At 37.8% G+C, this 22,318-nt stretch overlaps 3 protein-coding genes and 1 non-coding gene across 5 annotated transcripts; 3 read left to right on the top strand and 1 right to left on the bottom strand.

The window, feature by feature from the left end:
- The first annotated feature begins 5,922 nt into the window (after positions 1 to 5,922).
- LOC137710801 (MND1-interacting protein 1-like) lies at positions 5,923 to 10,907 on the top strand. Its single transcript, XM_068449932.1, has 3 exons — positions 5,923 to 6,042; positions 6,192 to 7,839; positions 10,189 to 10,907. The coding sequence occupies exons 1-3, from the start codon at positions 5,927 to 5,929 to the stop codon at positions 10,705 to 10,707; spliced, it is 2,283 nt and encodes a 760-aa protein (XP_068306033.1). The 5' UTR covers positions 5,923 to 5,926; the 3' UTR covers positions 10,708 to 10,907.
- A 5,615-nt stretch (positions 10,908 to 16,522) lies between these two features.
- Positions 16,523 to 19,355, top strand: LOC137709714 (aluminum-activated malate transporter 12-like). 2 transcript variants are annotated; one of them, XM_068448694.1, is made up of 6 exons: positions 16,523 to 17,007; positions 17,112 to 17,252; positions 17,436 to 17,708; positions 17,879 to 17,997; positions 18,108 to 18,251; positions 18,565 to 19,355. In XM_068448694.1, the coding sequence occupies exons 1-6, from the start codon at positions 16,701 to 16,703 to the stop codon at positions 19,177 to 19,179; spliced, it is 1,599 nt and encodes a 532-aa protein (XP_068304795.1). In that variant the 5' UTR covers positions 16,523 to 16,700; the 3' UTR covers positions 19,180 to 19,355. The 2 variants fall into 2 exon arrangements, with proteins under 2 accessions (XP_068304795.1, XP_068304797.1); XM_068448696.1 differs by lacking the exon at positions 17,112 to 17,252.
- Positions 19,356 to 19,700: 345 nt separating this feature from the next.
- TRNAC-GCA (transfer RNA cysteine (anticodon GCA)) lies at positions 19,701 to 19,772 on the bottom strand. The gene has a single exon. It is a non-coding gene; the product is annotated as a tRNA-Cys (tRNA).
- Positions 19,773 to 20,917: 1,145 nt separating this feature from the next.
- On the top strand, positions 20,918 to 22,192 carry LOC137709748 (uncharacterized). The gene is made up of 2 exons (XM_068448726.1): positions 20,918 to 21,148; positions 21,493 to 22,192. Exons 1-2 carry the CDS (start codon positions 20,971 to 20,973, stop codon positions 22,011 to 22,013), a joined length of 699 nt encoding a protein of 232 aa, XP_068304827.1. The 5' UTR covers positions 20,918 to 20,970; the 3' UTR covers positions 22,014 to 22,192.
- Positions 22,193 to 22,318: the final 126 nt, after the last annotated feature.

Raw genomic sequence — 22,318 nt, 5'->3', positions numbered from 1 at the left:
AAATCATTGGGGCTCTCTTATTGGCGGGGAGGCGTTTACTTTGCAGCGTGCTTTTCCTGAAGCAATGGAGGCTGAGGCGGCTTTTGCGGGTTTGTCTTTGGCAAAGGAGTTAAGGATTAGGAATGTGATCGTTGAAAGTGACTCTAAGGAAGTTGTGGACTACATAACAAAAAAAGTGCTAGTGCTATGTGGAAAATTTTCTTTATTCTGTCTGAGATTTGGAGGCTTCAGTTGTTTTTCAATGCTGTCAGTTGGCGATGGGTTTCAAGGAAGACAAATAGAGCAGCTCATGAGGCTGCAACTTTGGCTTTGTAGAGGGTGAGAAACTACAGATGGGCGTCACAACCCCTTCCCTCGTTGGTTCTTGTTCTTTCTCAAGATGGGCTTCCTTGCCCCCCTTGTAATTAGGTTTTTTTTCTAGATGGCTTAGCACTATCCTTTTGTGCCTTTTGAGGCTTGATTGTGATTTCTTGTTTTTTTCTAGGAGTTTAAATGTATTAACTCCTTGAATATGGGATATCATCGTCCGTGTTTGGTTCTGTTTCTTGCAAGACCTCCAAACCCATCACAAAAGTGTCACCCTAACTGACCGGGGTGTCAAAGTTCTGATACTTCTGGCTCGAAGGATCAACAGTTAGAATTTGCATGTCAATTTTTATCTAAACTCTGGATGCGTGCTTCAAAAGCATTCCAAGGCAAGTTCCTTTCCCATGAGTTTGATGATTTTAGACTAAAATTTAAACTTGCGATATGCTATTATCGAACCCCATAAGTGCCAAATATTTTATAGTCATGAGCAGTTGAATCGTACCCGAATATAGAGGTTCATCCCCAAATCTGATGACGGCAACTGCTCAATCTCAATGGTTGGCCCGACGATCCTGTTGGACTTTTGAATTGACGGGTTCCACATAGCAATATTGTTGTAGTCATCATTGTGAATGAAAACGGGACCATTAATAGAGTAATTCAACATGTAAATATTTGAACTTTCAAGGGATGCTCAATTTTCATTGTTGTCCCAAACGCTACGTTGTCGTTAAGGCAATGAGAAGAAATCTGATGGAGGAGCAGGGGTGTTGTACGAATTGAGTAAAATGGTGCTTGGATAAATGGTTTTGATGGAGTGTTGCAGATGAGCCTTGAAGCGATGGTTGTGGATAATGGTGTTGGCGTGAGTCAATATTTCGATGTATTTATTGCAGGATTGTAATTTCCTTATTCTGAGGGATTCCTTGTAGGGGTGGGCAAACTGGTCCTGGACCCGCGAGTAGGGGCGGGGCCAAAATTAGTAGAGACGAAACGGAGCGAGATGGGACGAGAGTATTTACGGGGTGGTGCGGGTCCATAACTTGAGAACCACGGGCCCCCTGACTGGCCCGTTTAACATAAGGTTTTGGGTTTCTAATGGTTTTAAACTTTCAGAATTTTAGTCCCTCCCCCATTCCCACTCCCTAGACTGCACTAAGTTTCTTGTTCTTCGTAGTCTCTCCCACCCTCAAGCCTCGACTCGACTCCTTCGACTCGTTTCTTGTTGTCCTTTCACATTTGTTTATCATTTTTCGTTCTTGACAATCACTGAGTCGATTCGAATTCGATTGTGTCAACATCACATATTATTGCCACCACACGACATCACCTTACCATCTTCCTGTAAATTCCAAGGTAATTTATGAATTAGGGTTGTTGAATTATGTGGGTTTCTTTGTGATTTGGGAATTTAAGGTTTTTAGTTTGTTCAATTTCGAAGCTACTTCAATAGCAATTCGAATTTTAGGGTTTCTTAATTCTTTCTTCTTTAGGAATTTAGGGTTCTTAATTCTTTCTATTCGTCTTGGAATTGTTGATTTCTTCTTTAACTTTTCTGTCAAGAGAGAGAGGAATCTGAGACCAAGAAAATTCTCAATTAGGCAACAAACTTGGGCATTTAAAGAAATTGTTATTGTTAAAAGGAATTAGATTTAAACTTTCCAAATTTTCGTTCTTTGATTCCCCAAATTTGATATAGAATTTGAATTAAGTTTTTAAGGTATGAACTTGACCGAAATTTTCGTTTGACGAAGCAATGGATGACAACAAATTATTAATCCGGTTTTGAAAAAAAAAGTGAAGCAAATGGACCCGTGGACCCAAACTGGAACCGACCCGTTTCAAACAGTTCGGGTTAGGGCCGGTTCCAATAATAAAAAAGGCTTTACTCAGCCCGGCCCTTCCCCGTTTCATTTTAAAACTGATCCGGTTCCTTCAAATTTGGGCCCGGCCCATGCTCACCCCTAATTCCTTGTATGCCTAGTCAACTTGTACTTGTATATATACTTTTATATATATCGAGCCTCTTAGAGAGAAGAACACACATTTAAATATAACCCTTATTCTCTACTATTAATTTTATCTTGACATTAGAGTAGGTTTGTAACGCCTAGACCCAAAATTTTTATTTCGGAAGATAATTACTATGACAGGCCCAAATTAAACTCTTGTTTAATTTCTACCATTTATCACAATTCTTTTATTTAATTCTTAGATACTCACAAAATCTATAACCTAAATTTGTTTACCAAAAATATAAGGTAAAATTTTAAATTAATCACCCAATTCTTTTTCTTAGAAAAATTTTCAACAAAAGATTAAACTTGGTTATTTTTAAGGCTGCATCTAACTTATGTTAGACTGCCTACGTACCCTTGAGCGGGATCAAACCTTTTGTAGTTTATCCTTCATTCTTTTATCCATTTCCGAAAATATTCTAGTAATGGAAATATTCAACATTAGCTTTCACAATCGAATCACATCAAATGGTTGCCAAATATGGATTTAAAATATCCAAATCTGCATGAAAAGGGCAGCGTCGCCCACTGGTCATGCGCCGTCGTGGGTGGCGGCTGGGAAGTGCTCGGATTTGCCTCGAACCCGTCAGAACCCTAGAATTTGGGTGGCTTTGATTCAACTTCTCCGGTGCTTCGCCGCCCCTACAACTGGTTGGGCTTTGTTCCAGGGCTCAAGAGAAATCTAATGGTGGTGGTAATTGGAAGAGAACGTTTCAGAAATGGTGGAATTCGACAAATAACCCTCTTACCCACCGATGCAATTTTTCCCCAAATCCAATGCCAAATTTCCTAAATTTTTTGGTGGAATTGGTAGAGGGAGGGATGTGGAGTATTTCTCAGGTGTTTTCTCGGCATAATTCACTGGAATTATGCCAGAAAACCATCGGTTTCCATGGTTTCCGCCAATCGGGCAGCACGGGTCAAGGGAGACCCAGTTTTTCTCTTCTTTTTTTTTTTTTTTTTTCCTTTCCTTTCCCCTCTTTTCCCTCTTTCTGATTGGTCCCTCTCACTTTTCCTTCTCCCCAATTGGGAAGCCCCCCTCTCCTTCTTCCTCCTTTTCTTTTTTTTCTTTTATGTTTCCTCCTTTCTCCAATTGGTTTTTCACTCCCCTCTTTTTTTTTTCTTTTTACTACAGCCACCGCGTGGCTTTTCTACACCAAGGCAAAGCTCCAACAAATCTGGAGCATTCCATATTCACGGCAAAAGGACCATTTTGCCCTTATCTTCATTCGTTTCTATTTCACTCTTTATAATTTTGTTTGGCAAACGGTTTTCACCTACACGCTCGTGGGACTGAGCTCTATCCAAATATGGCAAGAAATAGTTTAAAATATATGAGGATAAAATACGTCCTCGTATAATTATGTTAAGCCAACTAAGGCATTTTCGTCTTTTTCACTTATCGATAAATATTAAAATTTTAAAATTTTAAAATTTCTCAATTCAATTTTCATAACTGTAAACCGATTTGTTTTTTATTTTCTCCACATATTCATAATTATGAATATCTAATTCATGTATTTAAATTTTCAGGGTATTACAAGGTTTATGCCTGTATTTTCCTGAAAAAATCCTAACCCTACTGCCGAAAAATCCTACCATCGTATGTTGTTTTTAGGCGACATCGAAACCCTAATCACAATTATCAGTGTCCACTGCACTAATGGATGACGATAGGAAACCCAGAGAAATGATTCTTATCTTGAATCAAGCCTCGACGACTCTAAGCGAATCAACAAACATCAACGCTTGCCATTTGGGTTCAAGTTGAATGACTCAAACTTCAAGATTTGGTCAAAGATGATGGAAGTACACGTTGTAGTGTTGGGAAAACTTGGCTATTTCACTGAGTATATTCTCAAGGTTGGAGATACCTCATCTTCCACGACGTCATGCCTACCCATTATGGCTCCAATGCTAAACGCTTTGATTCATCCACCAGCAAAAGCCAGACACGTGCACTGCATACATCGGAAAACCAAAGCGCATTGACTTCCTCGTTGTGTAAGGAGTTAAGAGACTATTGACATTCTACGGGACCGAATGCTTTGGGTAAAGAAGAGAACCAGATCGTTGCACATTTGCGGAAAAAAAACAACTCTAAATTATTTTAAGAGAAAGACTAGCCGATCGTGACAATTCCATACTAAGAAAAAGCCCTTGAAGGAAGAGTAGGGGACTTGTTAATGCAGGGTCATTTTAGACCTATTAAAATAATATATGGTTGTTTTTAGGCACAATAGATAGGCTTGGAAAGTCCACTAAGGATGAAATGATCAAGACATTAGGTCTGCAAGCCAGCCCAAGAAATCCAGATGACTCAACACCACCATGAGAACGAAAGACGACATGCCATCAATGACCTCTAATAGCTATGATCATCTACCAACAAGAAGAGGCGATAGCAAAATTTAAAGTACTTTCTGACCATTCAAGCCAATTAGCAAACTTGATAACTTTCTGGTACAGAGTTTCAAGGACAGGTTTATCTAGAGTTAACTCCCAGCCACAATTGGCCCTTGATAGGAAAAAAAAGGTCTATGAACAGACATAACTGTTGTCAAGCCTAGCACTCAGGTAAAGTGCTTTTCCACTTGCTAATGATAGACTCAGTCGAGGCGCGTCGACACAAAAAATCATGCAAAAAGCTTTGTGTAAATGTCACTTCCTCTCCACGTGTTGAGTGAACAATGAAGGAATAGCTTATAGGTCGTATCTACAAGTTTGCCTAATAAATGATAGGGCGGTGAGATAATTAAGAACGGAGGACTTTTTGGGGCTCACTTAGGGCCTATATAAAGCGGTCAAATACCCTTACAAGCGATTAGATTCACAAAAGCAAAATTGCATTACATTGTCTTAAGAGTTATTATGATCAACATTAAATATACACCAGACCACAATAGTGAGAGTAACTATTTTTGGGGTTGAACCACTTATATTATGTTGTCCATAAATTAGCTTTATTATCCAAGCCCACGAAGGGTTGATCGTACTGGTCTTATGTTGACCTCCTAATTTTGAGCATTAATGGAGATAATAATTTTTTCTACTTATACTCAGGTTTGAATCTCAAGAACGATGACTTTGCAAACAATTTATCCTCTCAAGAACGACGACTTTGCAAAAAATTTATCATCTCACCCCTTTATTGTAAATATATAGTTGTATATAAAAAAACAAAATTATACTTAATAAACAAAATAAAAAAGTAATTGTTATTGACACTTTAAAATTTTAATTGTGCACTTCAAAGTTCTATATTTAGAAGAAAAATATTCTTATGAGGACTGCACGATTAGACTTTTTGCTATCCCGACGATAGTTTTCAATAAATATAAAAACAGTTTTCGCCCAAGAAGTTGTAGTTGGTAATAGATTTTTTAGTGTGTTCGGAACATGGGCACATATGTTATATGTCGTTATACAAGTGGATAGACACTTAAAAAAAAAAAAAAAAAAAAAAAAACATTTCCCTCCACTTATACAATGACAAATGACGTACCATCTCATTTTTTGAGCACATTGAAAAATCTCTCGGACTTGGTGACTTTGGGTTAGGGATCCTATTTCGCAGTGGGCCAGTGGCCCACAATCCAATGTCCCTACCCACCCATTGTGGTTTGCAAGCCCTCCGCTTATTCTCCCTTCTCCCCTTTCTCTCTGCTCCAGCAACTCAGACCGCAACCAGACGCCGATCGTCGCCAAATTCCATGTGAGTTTCTCCAAAACTTCATTCGATTATTTTCGCACAGAGATTTTCCTACCCTTTTTATATGCACGATTTTGTTTGTTTTTTATTTACATTTTATTCTTCAGCCTATAGATACAGCTGTTTATATATCTATCTATCTATACACACAGAATGGGCTGCACTGTGAGAGAGAAGCACATCCGTACAAATCGAAAGCCCCGATCTACAAAACCCGATGTCGATTATTGTTGTCACTTTGATAGGGCGTCAATCTCCAAATCCATACTCGAATCGGGTCTCAAACCATTCAATCACCATCTGGGTTCCAACAACGATTCCACCCAGAACCCTAAATCGATCCCAGGCCCCAACCCCAATTTGGATGAGAGCGGGTGGGGTTACTGCACTGAGGAACAATTGGAGGAGATTTTATTGAAAAATTTGGAATTTTTGTACAATGAGGCTATTTCTAAGCTAGTTGCGTTGGGTTATGACGAGGATGCCGCACTTAAAGCGATATTGCGAAATGGGCATTGCTATGGCGGTATGGATGTGTTAACCAACATTATGCATAACTCATTGGCCTATTTGAATAGTAGTTGTGGAAGCAGTAATGGGAAGTCGGATGAGGCTGAGCCTGTTTTTGCTGATTTAAGGCAGCTGGAGGAGTACTCGCTTGCGGGTATGGTGTGTATGTTGCAACAAGTTAGGCCACATTTAAGTAAAGGTGATGCTATGTGGTGTTTGCTTATGAGTGATCTTCATGTGGGTCGGGCAAGTACTATGGAAATTCCCTCCCTTCCCAGTGGAGGTAATGAAAATAGTAGCTCGACATCCAGTAATGTTGAATCTGGTAGTAATGGTAACCATTCAGTTGGCGTTATGGCTCCTGCACTTTGTAGGTTTCATGGTGGTTGGGGGTTTGGAGATGGGGGAGCTTCAGAGTTTCCGGTTCATGGGTTTTTCTCTTATGGTGCTGAATTGACTTTGCAAAGGGATATTGAGTGTCCCAAGAGGTTTAACCTTTCTCCCTCCATGAAGTCGTTGTTGAAAAGGAATGTTGCAATGTTTGCAGCTGGTTTTCGAGCAAACTCAAAACAGTTCAATGCTCAACCACAGGCTTGCCTGAACAGTTTAACTAGTGGGGACACCTCGGTTGGACTGGGGTCTGAAGCTGCAGTTCAGCAGTCTGATGAGTCAAAGAATTCAAAGAACCAGGAGGTGGTTAACTCAGTGTTGAGTAAGTTTCGCGATTTGAATCTTGATGAGAATATGGAGTTTGTTGGGGAAGATCAAAAGAATGAGGTGATAGTTACTCTACTTCATCAAGTAAAAGAGCTTGAGAAGCAAGTTAAGGAACGGAAGGAATGGGCGCACCAGAAGGCAATGCAGGCTGCAACAAAGCTCAGTCACGATCTTGCAGAGCTTAAAATGCTGAGGCTCGAAAGGGAGGAGACTCAAAGGTTGAAGAAAGGGAAGCAAACTCTTGAGGACTCAACCATGAAGAGACTCTCAGAAATGGAAAACGCTCTAAGAAAGGCCAGTGGTCAAGTGGACCGTGCAAATGCAGCTGTGAGACGGCTTGAGACTGAGAATGCAGAAATCAGAGCAGAGATGGAGGCTTCTAAACTGAGTGCATCAGAGTCAGTAACAACTTGTTTGGAGGTTGCAAAGAGGGAGAAAAAATATCTGAAGAGGCTTTTGGCTTGGGAGAAACAGAAAACTAAATTGCAGGAAGAGATTGCAGAGGAGAAAGAGAAGATTTCAGAATTGCAACAACATTTGGCTCGGATGAAGCATGATCAGAAAGAAGCTGAGGTTGGTTACATTTATGTGTTTTATCTTTGCACATATGCACACACCTAACATTTTTCTTTTTACACAATGCTATGTTCGTGTGATTTGAATTTACAGGTTGTTGATGCGTCTGGTAACTTAAATAGGGTGATGGTTTGTGTTTCATAGAAAGTCGTGCAACCCTTGATTAGAACCAAATGCTTAGTTTTGAATAAGTGAGTGAATGAAGCAACAACTTGAACAACAATTCAAACAAAGTTTTACAGTACAATGGTTGAGGCATCACTGGATGTGGAGGAATAATTTACATAGTGCAATGTGCAAGTTCAAGCCTGTCATCTAAAAGTTAAGATTCAAAAGTTTCATTTAGAATAATGGAGAAGTCAAGAATCATAGGCTGGTATTGTTTGTTCTATCATCTGTTCGCTTTCATTCTTTTGCTCAGCTGTTACTTCAGTACTTGTAAGGGGATGGTCAATATTCTTATGATGGTGAGCCCGGAGATTCCAAACTTTTTCTGTTCTCTTATAATATTTGTCCACCTGCGGAGCCACTTGTGAATTGTATGGACTAGACGCACATGTGAAATACTGAAGTATTGTTGTAACTCCATGAAGGATGTAATACTTTGTTTGCATTCTATAGTTGCTAGGTAAAATTTTGTTGACTTTGACTTAAAAATGTTTTCATAAATTAATCATGGTCTGTGCTTTCTTATGGATATATTTTAATGGTTAATGTATTTGTTGTGGGGTCTTTACTATTTATATTTTTTTCCTTTATGGCTCAAGAGTCTCATTCTCGATAGTCATAGTTATTTAAGAACTTCAGGTTGGTTGTGAGGGGAATTTTGTGGTTTGCTTTGCTGATACTAGCAATTTTAGTTCGACTAATGGTCTTCAACTCAATTGGGAGAGAATGCAACAAGATAAGTTTCTTGGACCTGGCTTTGGTTCTTTAACCTCAGTAGTGGAGATTTCATATTTCTGATCTTCTTGGTAGCATAAGGTGGGGAGATTTTGTAATAGGTAGGAGGGCATAAGTCCAGCAAGTTGACATCTAATTTTTCAACCTTCAAAACCTACTCTTGAGGGTGATGTCATAACCACTTGTACAATAGAAGAAATCTACTTTATCCTCTATCAGAAACTATCAAAAAATAAAGTCGTGCAAAGTTTTCAATAATGATTTAGTTTTAATTAAGTGGCAGCCTGTACTTACCAGTTAGAATGAGAGCTCGTTTAGGAATTTCTTTTGAATGACTGAAAGTGCCTTTAGGGAAAATGTTTTTGGGTTCTAAGGGCATTTGAATTGCTTTTACTAAGGATTGGTATTAAAAACATTTTCTCGAAAAGAAGTTTCAGTCTTTTAAAAGCACTTCCCTGACGAGCCCTGAATTTGTCTGAAAAATATTGTCTTGGTAGATCCTGGATGATTCTAGCATTATATGTCATTCCACCTTGTTGGATGCTGCTTAATTGAAGCGTGGGATTACTCTATATTGAATACAGTATAACGGAACATTGTTTGAAAAATTTCGTTTGTCGCTTTTGTTTAAATTTCTTAGGAGTTGCAAGGTTGCTATATATAAGAATAGCCGTATGAAATTTCAGTTTTTGCCTTTCTCAATCAATTGTATGATGTAATCCAGTTTTTTCCCTTGTTCCTTATCATTAGTTTTTATTACCAGGATAAAATAAGTACTGATTTGAATTTGGTTTTCCCACTCTCTAATCTTCTTTTTCTCCTCTCACTCTCTTCCTTTATGATTCCCTCTAGTCTTCTTCCCTATCACTTTGTTGGTCTTTGAAGTCTACATTGACTGAATTATAAGTGGTGCTATTACCTATCACAGAAGTGCTCACTTCACCCATCAGTATTCCCAAAATACCTCGAATCCAAGACTTCCTGTTTTTCGGGTTAACCCAGCATCTTATCAGCTAGTCCTAGACGCAGCACCCTTTGACTGGGGTGTGACGACAGACTCTTTAGGTGATTATATGGGAGGACAAAATTGTATAAGTCTTTTTGAAGGGTGTGGAGTTCATCTTTCTGGTTGGTGGCCATAATGCTGGCCTAGCTCAATTACCTTGCTCTATTCTCCTGTTTAAAATTTGTCGTACAATTTCATCCCATTGCATGCCATATATCCTTACCTTAGTGAGTCTTCAACTACATTTTATACTATTTCTGTTCAGTGCAGAAGGTAAAATCACTCTCCATTGATGTTCTATAATTTCTTCTCTCTAGGAAAAACTTGTTTGTATATCTTCAAATGCAGTTACTTCAGTTCCATTTTAACAGTTATCCTTATATAGTACGAAACACATGCCAATGCAACAACTCTGTTCTGCGAATTTCTTGTTACAGGTGAAATGGAGGCAGGAACTGAAGGCTAAGGAGGAAGCCTTGACTCAAGTGGAAGCGGAACGACGTGCTAAGGAAGCAGCTGAGGCTAGTAATAAAAGAAAGCTTGAAGAATTGCGCCTAAAGATAGAAATAGATTTCCAGCGTCACAAGGATGACCTCCAAAGACTTGAGCAGGAACTCTCACGTCTAAAAGTATCCGCCCAGTCTACTGAATCTGTACATCAATCAAATGCGTTGCCAAAAGCAATCCCAGAAGGTGCAAAACCCCAAGGAGAAACTATTGCTAAGATGCTTCGTGATTTGGATAACCTGGAGAAATCAGCAGAGAAAGAAGTGGGCTGTGATAGGGAATGCATAATTTGCATGAGAGATGAAGTCTCTGTTGTTTTCCTGCCATGTGCTCATCAAGTTCTTTGTGCCAATTGCAATGATGATTACGGGAAAAAAGGTAAGGCCACCTGCCCATGTTGCCGGGCTCCTATTGAACATAGAATTCGTGTTTTTGGTGCAAGTTCTTAGTTTGTCCGGTGAAGGATTCTGCGTTTTTCTTAAGTATGACTTTTTCAGGTATACCAAATAATATACATTTCAAATTTCCCCTTGTCATTCAAGCTACACGCTGAGCACATCAGCAAAACAGATATGTACTTAAATAAAAAGAAAGCTTGTATCGGACTTATGTTTCCATTTGGAATGACAGGAACACCTGTTTTCTCGTTTGTTACCCTCCCTTTCGTTAGCAGTATAAGCTAATGATTTTTATATCGTCGCACACATATGTATGCATTTGAAGCTCAACAACGAAGTAATCGATGCTTATGATTGCTGTTGAAATGTGCTGATTTTCTACCGGAGCATGTTGTAGGGAAGTGGTAGATTCATGATACCAGAAATTACTTGCAGAGTGGGAGTTGCTAAGGTTTCGGAGTGCTGCTTATTCTTTATCGTTTATCTTTTATAATTTGATCTGCGGGAGGGCAAAATCTCGGGTGTAATTAGTTGTATATCGCGTTCTCTGTGTCCTTGTCATGTGTTATATCGTCTGATAAGAGAGCTAGGAGGAGAGAAATATACAACAGATCACACCAAAGAATTTCTAAACTCTCAAAATTGCCCTTAATAAATAAAAAAAAAAGAAAAATAAAGACGAGTGTATTTCTCTCTACACCCAACACTGCAACTCTCCATTGTTTCCGGCGAACGACAACCAGACATAGACAAAGTTTTCCCTTAACAAAATGATTTAAGAAATTAACTGGGATTAGCTAGTTGCTAAATTGACATGTTTTTCTCCCTAAAGAGTCTTAACCATCTTGGTGTCGTTTGTGGATACAGATACAATAGGCAAGCATGAGCATGACAAAGAGCATCGGCACAAAAGCAACAAGCACCTTCTGCTGCGTACTTGCTCCGTCTCCCTCTTCTGAAAATAGTTAAAGAGTATCAAATTTATATTCACATCTTTCTCACAAGTCCATGCCCGAATCATAAAGAATGCACATATATAGCATGGTAATTTGGAATTTTGCTAAGAAAGAGAAAAAACGAATAACAATCATGATTTCGCATGCATTTACTAACATATGTCAAATAGTGATTTGACTGCCACGATTTGTAAAGAAAAAATGACAAATATAAAGGGTCCAAAATATTAATCGTTGGTCAAATAGTACTATTGCGTAATCACAAGTAAATAAAGAGATTAATGTTAGAAATAACCGTAGCATCCTAATCAAGCTCAAGAATACCTTCTTTCTATCAACGAGAGAGTGAGGGAGAGAGAAAGAGTCGGAGAGGAGATTCAAATTTGAAACCTCTTCCAAAGTTAGAAAGAGAATTTACCTCCGTGAGTGAGCGAGAGGAAAAATAACCAGTGAAAAATGAGATTATATATATGTTACAAAAAAATGTATATAGGCTTAGGTTTACAAGATTTTACCTTCCATATCATTATAATCTCGAATATTGTTGGTGGTTTTCTCGAACGTAATTTATAACATTTACTATGAATGTTGATAAGTTTTTGTTGAGCTAGCACATTCAACAACTTCATTCTACTTACATATATATATATATATATATATATATATATATATATTGTATGTCCGTGTACATATATTGCGCATGCATTATATTCGTTGGGAACGAGAGTATCACATTGCATGCATTGAGAATTAATGAAGAATCAAAGTGGATATGTAGCATTTAAATATCCCATACGCGGTAGATCTGGATTTATTATTTTTATTTTTTTTAACAAACGATATTATTAACATCAAGGGGAGAGGTTGACCTTAACCTCACAATGGACTAATAATAATGTGGTTCAAATTCGCTTTTGGTGAGAATAAAATATAAGATCTCTCACTTACAAATGAACAGAAATATCACTAAACCATAATATTAAGTGGCAGATCTGGATATTATTTAAACATCCAATATCTTGAAATTTAGAATTTGGCATGAGCTGTTGTGTGAGGGCCAACCGACGTTAGCAAGTAACCTTTTTCTTTGTTTGGCGCCTATAATGTACGTACAATGCTAGAGAGTGGCCAACGATTTCTGTTGTCGTGGGGTCGACTGAAGGTTAAATACTTAATTCCTCACACGGTTGTAACACGTGGCTTGATCTGGACCGTTGAACGTCTAACGATTCCAAAATTAAATGGCTCATATTAATCCTTAAACAGATGGACTTACTCTAAAGCAATTATTATTTAGAGTCAAAAGTAACAATCTTAGCCTACCACCGGAGAGATTTTTCAGTGTTCCCGTCACACGAGATGGTACACCACGTGTCTCAATATAAATGGTGGGTCATATGTGTTAAAATATTAATAACTTAAAAATTAAAATTTTCCACCACTTGCATTGAGACCCGTGGTGTACCATCCGTGTTCCCGTCACACCTAAAAATTTTCCCTACCACCGGCCCTTACCAAGGTAAAACGGGTGGAGATGCTGTGATTGATTCATCCCTCCGAAAAACACGAATTAATGAGTTAAGCCCAAATTGTTCATTTATTTACGATTACTTATTACGTGTCACCCACTATTAACAAAACCAAATTTAGAACTATGTCGATTTGATCTCTCACAAAGAAAGTACGTATGCAATAGCATACCCATTAGATGCAACCACAACCAATCTGAATCTCTGGTTCCAACTAACCAAAATCGAATGAGGATCCTCTCCGGATCATCTTTGTGAGGATCCCAAAGATCCTCCAATCACGTTCATTTATCGTACATTGTGCAGTAAAAAAAATTTTGTAATTTTTTTTTACTTAAAATTAAATATAAATAGTACCTAACGAAAATTGATCGCATAATGTACAATGAACGAACTATGATTGGAGGATCCCCGGAATCCTTACAAAGAGGATCCGGAAAGGATCCTCATTCATCAAAATCAACTCAAATAGAATCCTTGTCTCACCCGACACCAAATTCGACTTAAATATCACATCCAAATTCTTTAAAACAAAATTCAAAATAAATTATATTGAACCACGAGTTTGCTTGATTCTCTCCAAAAGGACACAATTTAGGATGCATTTCATTGTAATTTTAGTTAAATGGTATCTATTTTGTGTCATTGTAACAAGAGATTATAATTTAAAGATTATTTAATTTTGACGATTATGATAAATGATGGATTGCCCTGATGAACATGATATCCATCATCAGTTCATTATGTCCTGAATTCAAACATTCTCCCTCCCCTTATTCTAATTTATTGTAGTAATATCTCTTGTAATAAAAAATTTTGAATGACTCCAAACTTAATTAATAAAAAACCTATATTCTTTACTGAATATCGGTGAAATTGTGTTGAAAGATACTACATTTTCCCCTCAATACTTAGATTATGATGTCATTACCACTAACCCCTTGCCACAATCATCGCTTCTTTCTTTCTTACTAAGTTCTTTATTCAATATAAGAGATATTCAATCACACATTGGCTGCAGGCAGAGCTAAGATTTACAAATAATGGGGTTGTGATTTCGAGCAAGAAAATTTCATTGCACCAAGTTGATTCTTGCCAACACTTAGTCGGAGGTTTATGCCAATACATGTAAATAACTATTATGATTTATAGAGGCTTGTTATGGGTGGCTATAGGAACTTGTAGAGTAATGTTGAAGGTACAGTCAATTGAGGCATTTCATCGAGTATTTAGGCTGGCAGCAAGAGCCACAGTTGGACAAGGAGGGAAGGTGCCAAGTGGTAAAAGCTAGGCTTCATATTGAGAAGTTGAGATGCACGAGGGATGTTATTTCACACAAAACATCAAGCAACACAGCTGTTTGAGAACAACAGCTATATATGCCCAGTTGCCCAATTTTCCATGCAACAAAGTGGTTCATAATTCACGGTGTTAGGTTAACAAGAAGATTTACTTATTCCTTTTCTAGCAAGTTTTGATATTTCATCCATCAAAAGTCCGCTCCCTAATAACTTGTAATCCGTGAGCCCTGAAGAGAACTGCTGCTAGCTGCACTTTTTAATGCCACAGATGTTTCCAGACGAGTTTTGTGGCCTTTCAGTTGCATTATTTGCAGTCTCTGGTCAACTCACGTTGCACCGTTGACTCAACAAAAAATTTTCTTTCATTGCTTGAGATCTTTGTACCTTTTTTTTTATGAAGACAGAACAACTTTGATAATTTTTTTTTTTTTCCATTGCTAAATTAGTCAAAATTAGTTTGATTACATTCCATTTTTAGTTTTAGTTTTTATTTTTGGTGTTAGAGGTAAAGGGAAAGCATACGGGGGAAGCATAGGGATGAGGAATGATGGAGGGAGGGTGATGGGAGGGAAGAGGGGAGAAACATAGGAGAATGTATGAAACAAATGCTATGCTTTATGTCCAAGAGATAAGGAAGGAATTGGAGAACTTAAATAGACGAAGTATGAGAATAGGATCCCAGATAGAGCTTTAGCGTAGTGGTAGAAAATAATAATGTTTATGCATCCTAATGCGGGTTTGATTCTCACCTATCCCATTCTCTCCTAACATTTAACAATTTAACCCGCTAACGCTATTGTTTGTCAAAAAAAGGAAAGAGAATAGCATCGATTAACCAGGCCCAATCCTAGTTGATTAGACTGCTAATTCTTTGGCATTAGGTTGTGAACTATAAACAGATACCTACACTTTTCTGATTCCATATGTTTTAGTAGATATTGCAGACATTAGGAACGAAAATTGATTATGATGTAGATCAAATGGTTGAATGGATTGAAGATTAAGTTGAATGATGCAAATCAGGCAACAAGACTAAAGGTTTACATATTTAGGCTCCCACATGTACAATTTGAGCCCATGACCCCTCGTTTCGAAGAGAATGGAGTCGCACATCAACACAATGCTTTCATGTAACGTAAGGGCGTTTTGGGTCAAATTCCATAGTTTGCAGTGTTTTAAGTTTTAAGGCATTTTTTAATATTTTGTTAATTAATTGTTTGATTCTAAACCATATTCAGACTCCTAGGGCTTCTAGTGTTAAGAGACATTGTAAGTAGAACGTTTAGACATTAGGTTTGTTATCTATTAATAATCACTAAATTAATTTTAAAGTTTTGTCCTACATTATGGTGGATTCTTTCTTTGGAGGTTGCGTCAATACTCATATTTTATTAAACGCTTGAAACTCAAAATTCATATTGGCTCCAACTCTCATTTCCTATAAAAAACCATGTCTTTCACAATTCCTTTCGCCTTTTACAACTCTTCCATTTTTCTCTAGCCTTGGTATTGAATAAATCAAACATATCAAGTTGATATTCAAGTAAACAATTTTGGTTAGGGAGTAAAAGTTGAGTTTCCACTGATGGACATTTGAGATCTCAAATATTGGCATCGTTAATTAATCTTACTATACATGAATGTGATCTGAATTTGGAGTTGAGAATCTCTACATGATGGACAATTTCTTTTTAAGTATTTGATATATGAGAACCCATATGGTGCAATACAAATTTTTAAATTTGGTTGATGTTGAGTGGCCGGTTTGTGTGAGTCTTGAGCCCCCTCCCGTGCCATAAAGTGAAAATAAATACTCGTCAAAGAAAAACGAGTGAACAATATTAGTAGTAGATTATAGAAACCCCTAATCACGGTTGAGTAAATAAACAAAACAATTTGAGTGATGAAATGTTGACTCTTACCCCTTGTGAAAGCAACCCATATTTAATATGACAACACACTTTTGTGCTATGCATGTGAAATGTAGGAACAGTCACCAGTCTCATTTTCTCACACCATATAAAGTAAACCTGAGCTGTGTCAGAGAGAGTGCACATCACAATACTCGGCATTATTTTAATACTTCCCATATTATGGCTGCATGGTGGTGTTCCTCAAACTGAATATTGATATATACGCAAACTATATATATATGTCTATACCACACTTCTAATAATCAGAACTCTAATCATCCGATCTTCCCTCCACGACTTTCAGTTTGTGTGTGTCCCTTAAATTTTTGGGGGGGTTTTTCCTGTATGTTTCCCAAAGTTCATGCAGGTATGGAAATGGACATGGACAAGGATTGTGGTAAAACTGGAGGGAATGGAGAGAAGCGTTCACAGATTTTTGTCGATAGAATGAAACGATTTCCGGCTTTGGTTTGGAGCACGGTGTGGACCGTTGGACGGGATGATCCGCGAAGGGTGATCCATGCTCTGAAAGTTGGCTTGTCTTTGACACTGGTTTCCTTGTTGTATCTGATACAGCCACTGTTTGTTGGAATTGGAGAGAATGCCATTTGGGCTGTCATGACTGTGGTTGTTGTGCTTGAGTTCACTGCAGGTGATTGATTAGCCTATGATTTGTTTAAAAACTATAAATAATAGATATTATATATATGTGATGAACAAAAGTTGTTTCATGTACTTCTTCTTGTTTGTAAACAGGGGCTACTTTATGCAAAGGACTGAACCGAGGATTGGGAACATTGTTAGCTGGATCATTGGCATTTTTCATTCAGTACATTGCAACTGAATCCGGTCGGACTTTTCGAGCAGTTTTCATCGGAGCAGCAGTCTTTCTGATTGGTAATCTCATCTTTGTTCACTAAGCAATCTTTAATGACATTTCCTAGTTCTAAAAAGAGACAGATTTTGTTTTTCATGTTAATTTAAAGTTAGTTCCCTTATCATATTCTGTCAATTGAAAATTTCTCTACTAATTAAAATTATACTAATATTTTGCTATCTTTTCATTTTATGATTTGGCAGGAGCTACAGCTACATACATGAGGTTTTTCCCTTATATTAGGAAGAACTACGATTATGGAATAGTGATATTTCTCTTGACCTTCAACCTAATAACCGTGTCAAGCTACCGCTTCAAGCATGTCCTGAAGATTGCGCATGAGCGATTCTACACCATTGCCATAGGCTGTGGTATCTGCCTACTGATGAGCCTACTGGTATTTCCGAATTGGTCAGGAGAAGAGCTCCATAATTCCTCAGTGTTCAAACTTGAAGGCCTAGCTAGAGCTATTGAAGGTATATAAGCAAAGTTACTTTTCATATATGATCGACCTCTGCACCCAAATTTGAATCTCCTTGCCAAATTTTATATTTGATTAGAATATCGTTCGAGTAACAAAAAATCATTTTATCAATAACTAAATATGCCAGTGATTCAAAGTATTTTGCGATTTATGATTTTGCAGCTTGTGCGAATGAGTACTTCAGTGAAGAAACAGATGCAGACCAAGACAAATCAACTGAGGATCCCATATATAAAGGTTATAAGGCTGTTTTGGACTCCAAGTCTCAGGATGAAACCATGGTATGATTCTTGGAAATCTTTGGTTTCGTTTATTTTTTATATTCAACTTCACAGAAGTTCTGGAAATTGTTATGCCCTCTTCAATGATTTTGGTGTTGCAATTTGAGCAGGCCTTACATGCAAGTTGGGAACCAAGGCACTCAAGACACTGTTACAGATTTCCATGGCAGCGATATGTGAAATTGGGAAACGTTCTTCGCCACTTTGGATACACTGTTGTAGCTCTACATGGATGTATAGGAACCGAAATTCAGGTAACGCTTAAAAAATATATGTTCTAATACATTTACCCTATTTGTTAATATTCATTGAGAAAAGAAACAAAAAAAAAAAAAAAAAAAAAAAAAAAATACAAAGTATGATGATTGTCATGAGAATTATGATTATGTTCTCGAGAACCCTCATAATTTGTTCGTAGTGAACAAGAATATAGGTCACATGTTTCTTGTTGTGACAGATCGCAGATTTGGAAAATAGTTTCACATGCATCAACAAAAAGGGGATCTAATTTTGGCTTTGTTTTTCTTAATAATCGATTTACATTTTTCTACTAAATTTCTCTTGCAGACCCCAAGATCTGTTAGGTTACTCTTCAAGGACCCATGCATTCGCCTAGCTGGGGAAGTATCAAAGGCACTGATGGAACTCGCCAACAGCATAAGAAATCGCCGCCATTGCTCTCCCGAAATACTATCCGATCACCTCCACGAAGCTCTGCAAGATCTTAACACAGCCATAAAATCACAACCAAGACTGTTCCTAGGCTCCAACAGCAACCAGGCAACCAACATGCTTGCCCTGGCAGCTGCACACGCAACCCAACAAAAGCAAGGAGTCTCGTTATCAAGCGTGAAAACCGACAGTTCAACATTGCTCAAATGGAAAACAAAGGGGGCTACTGAGCAGGCAAAGGAGCCGGAGAGGAAGTTCTTGAGGCCACAGCTGAGTAAAATTGCCATAACAAGCCTCGAGTTCTCAGAAGCGCTTCCATTTGCCGCTTTTGCGTCTCTGCTGGTGGAGATGGTAGCAAAGCTGGATCATGTGATCGAGGAAGTTGAAGAGTTGGGGAGGATTGCATGCTTCAAAGAGTACGAGCATGGTGATGAGAATATTGTTGTGACCTGTGAGAGGCCACCGGTGAATCCTCTTCAAAACCATTTGCCTTCCCATGCAGCTGATTAATTTAAGACTTAATCTGTACAAGCAAGGATGGATGTCATAATCCAAATATTGTTGGCAGTGGCTGGCTAATATTGCAGAACTTCCTTGATAGAACAAGTGTTCATTCGATTAGAGAATAATCGGCTCCGAATGATAAAAACCATGGTCTTCATATTTTTGTTTTGATGAAAATTTTACAAGGAATCTGTTGTTGTTATTGTTAAAAAAAAAAAAAAAAATGTCTTTGATTATTCAGTTTAAACTTGGGTGCAGCAAAATGATTTGGAAGACGGTTGACATGAAAAAACATGAAGAAAAAAAAACCGCAAATTAGATTTAAACGCTCAAAATTAAATTTTTTTTAATCAAACATCTATGCAATTTAGGATTTAAATTAAGGCGCTTAGGTACATTCCATATCCGTATTTCTCTATTTATCAAATTAAAATTATTATTGCTAAACGATTTCGAAGAAGCTTGCAAAAACATAAAAAAATAAAAAATAAAAAATAAAAAATTTGAAAAAATTGAAAATATTGAAGAGGGCCCAACCGGGTTCGAACCGGTGACCTCTTGATCTGCAGTCAAATGCTCTACCACTGAGCTATGGACCCATTTGCTATTCTTCTTTACGTTTTATTTTAAATATCATTAAATATATTTACTTTATGAGCTTATTAACTAATTAAAATTCTGGTTAAAACATAGGCTAGGCCCATAAGGGCCTGTTTGGCAGATCGGATACGATTAGTTATACGGACTCGGGTGTTTGGTGTTCACTCGTACTAAATAAGCGCCGGATTAATTTAACCGGTTGGATAGGATAACATGGTATACACCCGCTTAATAAAACCAACCAAAACGCCCGGATTATTTAGTCGGGGAAGAAGAATATGGGAGAGAAAGGGAGGGAGTTTGGGGGGTGTGGCGGAGAGAGCTGGGGAACAATTATTTGGGATTCTTCTGCAGTCGGGGAAGAAGAAGGGAGAGAGAGGGAGGGTGTTTGGGGGGTGCGGAGAGATCTGGGAACAAAAAAATGATTTCACTTTTTTTTTTAATTTTTTTTTTTAAGTTTGATTCCTCCTATCTAGTATAATACCAAACATAGTATAAATAATACGGTCACTAGTCCGATACTGCACCAAACACCCGACTAATTTAGTCAGTACTATACGGTGGCTATTTATCCTATCCGACAGAAATAGTCAGTACAGTCCGAGCTGCCAAACGAGGCCAATAGTTTTGCCGAATTTTTTCTAGTACCATTCAATTTATCAAATGCAACCCTTTTTTTTTTTTTATTTATTTATTTCGAGACTCCAAAAATGTCATTTTGTATATATAAAATTATAAAGAGGAAAAATATATATGAAGGAGTACATGATGACTTTTTTGGAGTACCATAACAAATCTATTTTTTCTTTTTTATGCATCAATGTTCTTTTGCTAGGGGAGGGGTGAATCGTACTAAACTACCCAATGAGTTACAGTTAGTCAAGTTACGTATTGAATTTGCTAAACATGGGAACCGAATTTGAGATCTTTCCTAAACTCTAATTATACAAAAGCAACATTATATTACAAATTATAATTCTTTTGGTGGAATTATAAGTCTTGACAAGGTTGAAGCCTGGGCACATTAATGACAAATCCAATAATTGTATGACACATGTCATTTTAAGGGTAGAGAATGTTTAAGGATAAGATATTACAAGCTTTGGCCAATATTTTGTGAGGATAGTAGTGAATGAGATATTTAGTATTGTTGGGTGTGGATAAATTAGTGCATAGGCATTTGCTGCACACACACAAATGGCTTGTTGCTTCTCAAACACTGTATCTTATGGCTGGAAACTGAAAAGAAGCAGCCCGTACAGCTTGTTTGGCTGGAATATAGGAAGAACCAAAGAGGATGAAATGCCACAGACCAAGTACTATGACACTGATCTTCCATTCCCACCTTCTCTGCTTGACAAAACATTCTTAAGTGGTATTTTTACTCTCTCTCTCTCTCTCTCTCTCTCTCTCTCTCTCATTTGTATCATATGGTGGTTTCTTGTACATATAATTTTGAGAGGTATAAAATATGAAAACAGATCTAATATAGGGCCTTTACCTTTAGGCATGTCCTTATTAGCCTGTACTGTAGGCAAATACTCGCATTGATAATATGAAATATAATTCTTACCTTCTTTGTTCCCGATGTTCATTTAGTCTAACGGAATCCATTCTATACTTTAATCGAGGATGTTCTGAGTCCAACTGTCATCGATGGTTCTGACACAAAAAACTTATATAGCAATGACCCTTATGTCATGTGATGATTTTGAGCAGGTAGGGAACTCAAGTGTTGCTATAAGGCCACAATTGATGGATTTAGTGCAGCTAATTTCCACAACTTCTGTGATTTCAAGGGGCCATGTGCCATAATTGGTTACACAAACAAGTCCTTCAAGTTTGGTGCATTCAACCCTGAAGGCTACAGAAGCACAGACGATTACTACGACACCTTCGATGCATTCCTTTTCTACTGGACAGACAATGACATAACTGATCCAATTGTTTTGCCCAAAGTAGGAGGAAGTGGTGCAGCCCTTTTCGATTATGCTCGAGGCGGGCCGCAATTTGGGGCTGATGGGCTGCTTATCGGACCACCTCTAGCGCCGGTTATGGGCGGGTTTGCAGGCCCGGATACTAATTCGGGTATTGGTGATTTAAGGCAAGCTAAATCTAGGTTAGGATTGTCATATGCAAAGAGGGAAGATGGGAAGGAGTCACTTTTTGGTGATGAGTCTAGAGCAACCCTTGAAGAAGTTGAAGTTTATTGTAGTCCTCAAATTGCAAGCTTGTACTAAACTTATAAAGGGTACATATATATACTGAAGGTTCTATATAAACCCGTGCTTATTGCTTATACATATGTACATGTAACCGGATGCATATACATCCTTATTCTCCACAAATGTGGCCACGTGCTAGTCTGCTTGTCGCGTGATACTGTCTTTGTGAGAGCAGAAGGCAATATCACCAAGTTGCAAACCTACACATAAGATTTTCTCCTGTACTTGCACCATCCTTGACTTCATGACGTTCCTGATGGAGATACTTCCTCATTTCATTTTCAACCAAACCAAGTGGAGAATACTCGTTATGTTGCCTC

Source organism: Pyrus communis, chromosome 12, assembly GCF_963583255.1.
Source record: "Pyrus communis chromosome 12, drPyrComm1.1, whole genome shotgun sequence".
NCBI lineage: Eukaryota > Viridiplantae > Streptophyta > Magnoliopsida > Rosales > Rosaceae > Pyrus > Pyrus communis.
This window is presented reverse-complemented; position numbering and strand designations above follow the sequence as displayed.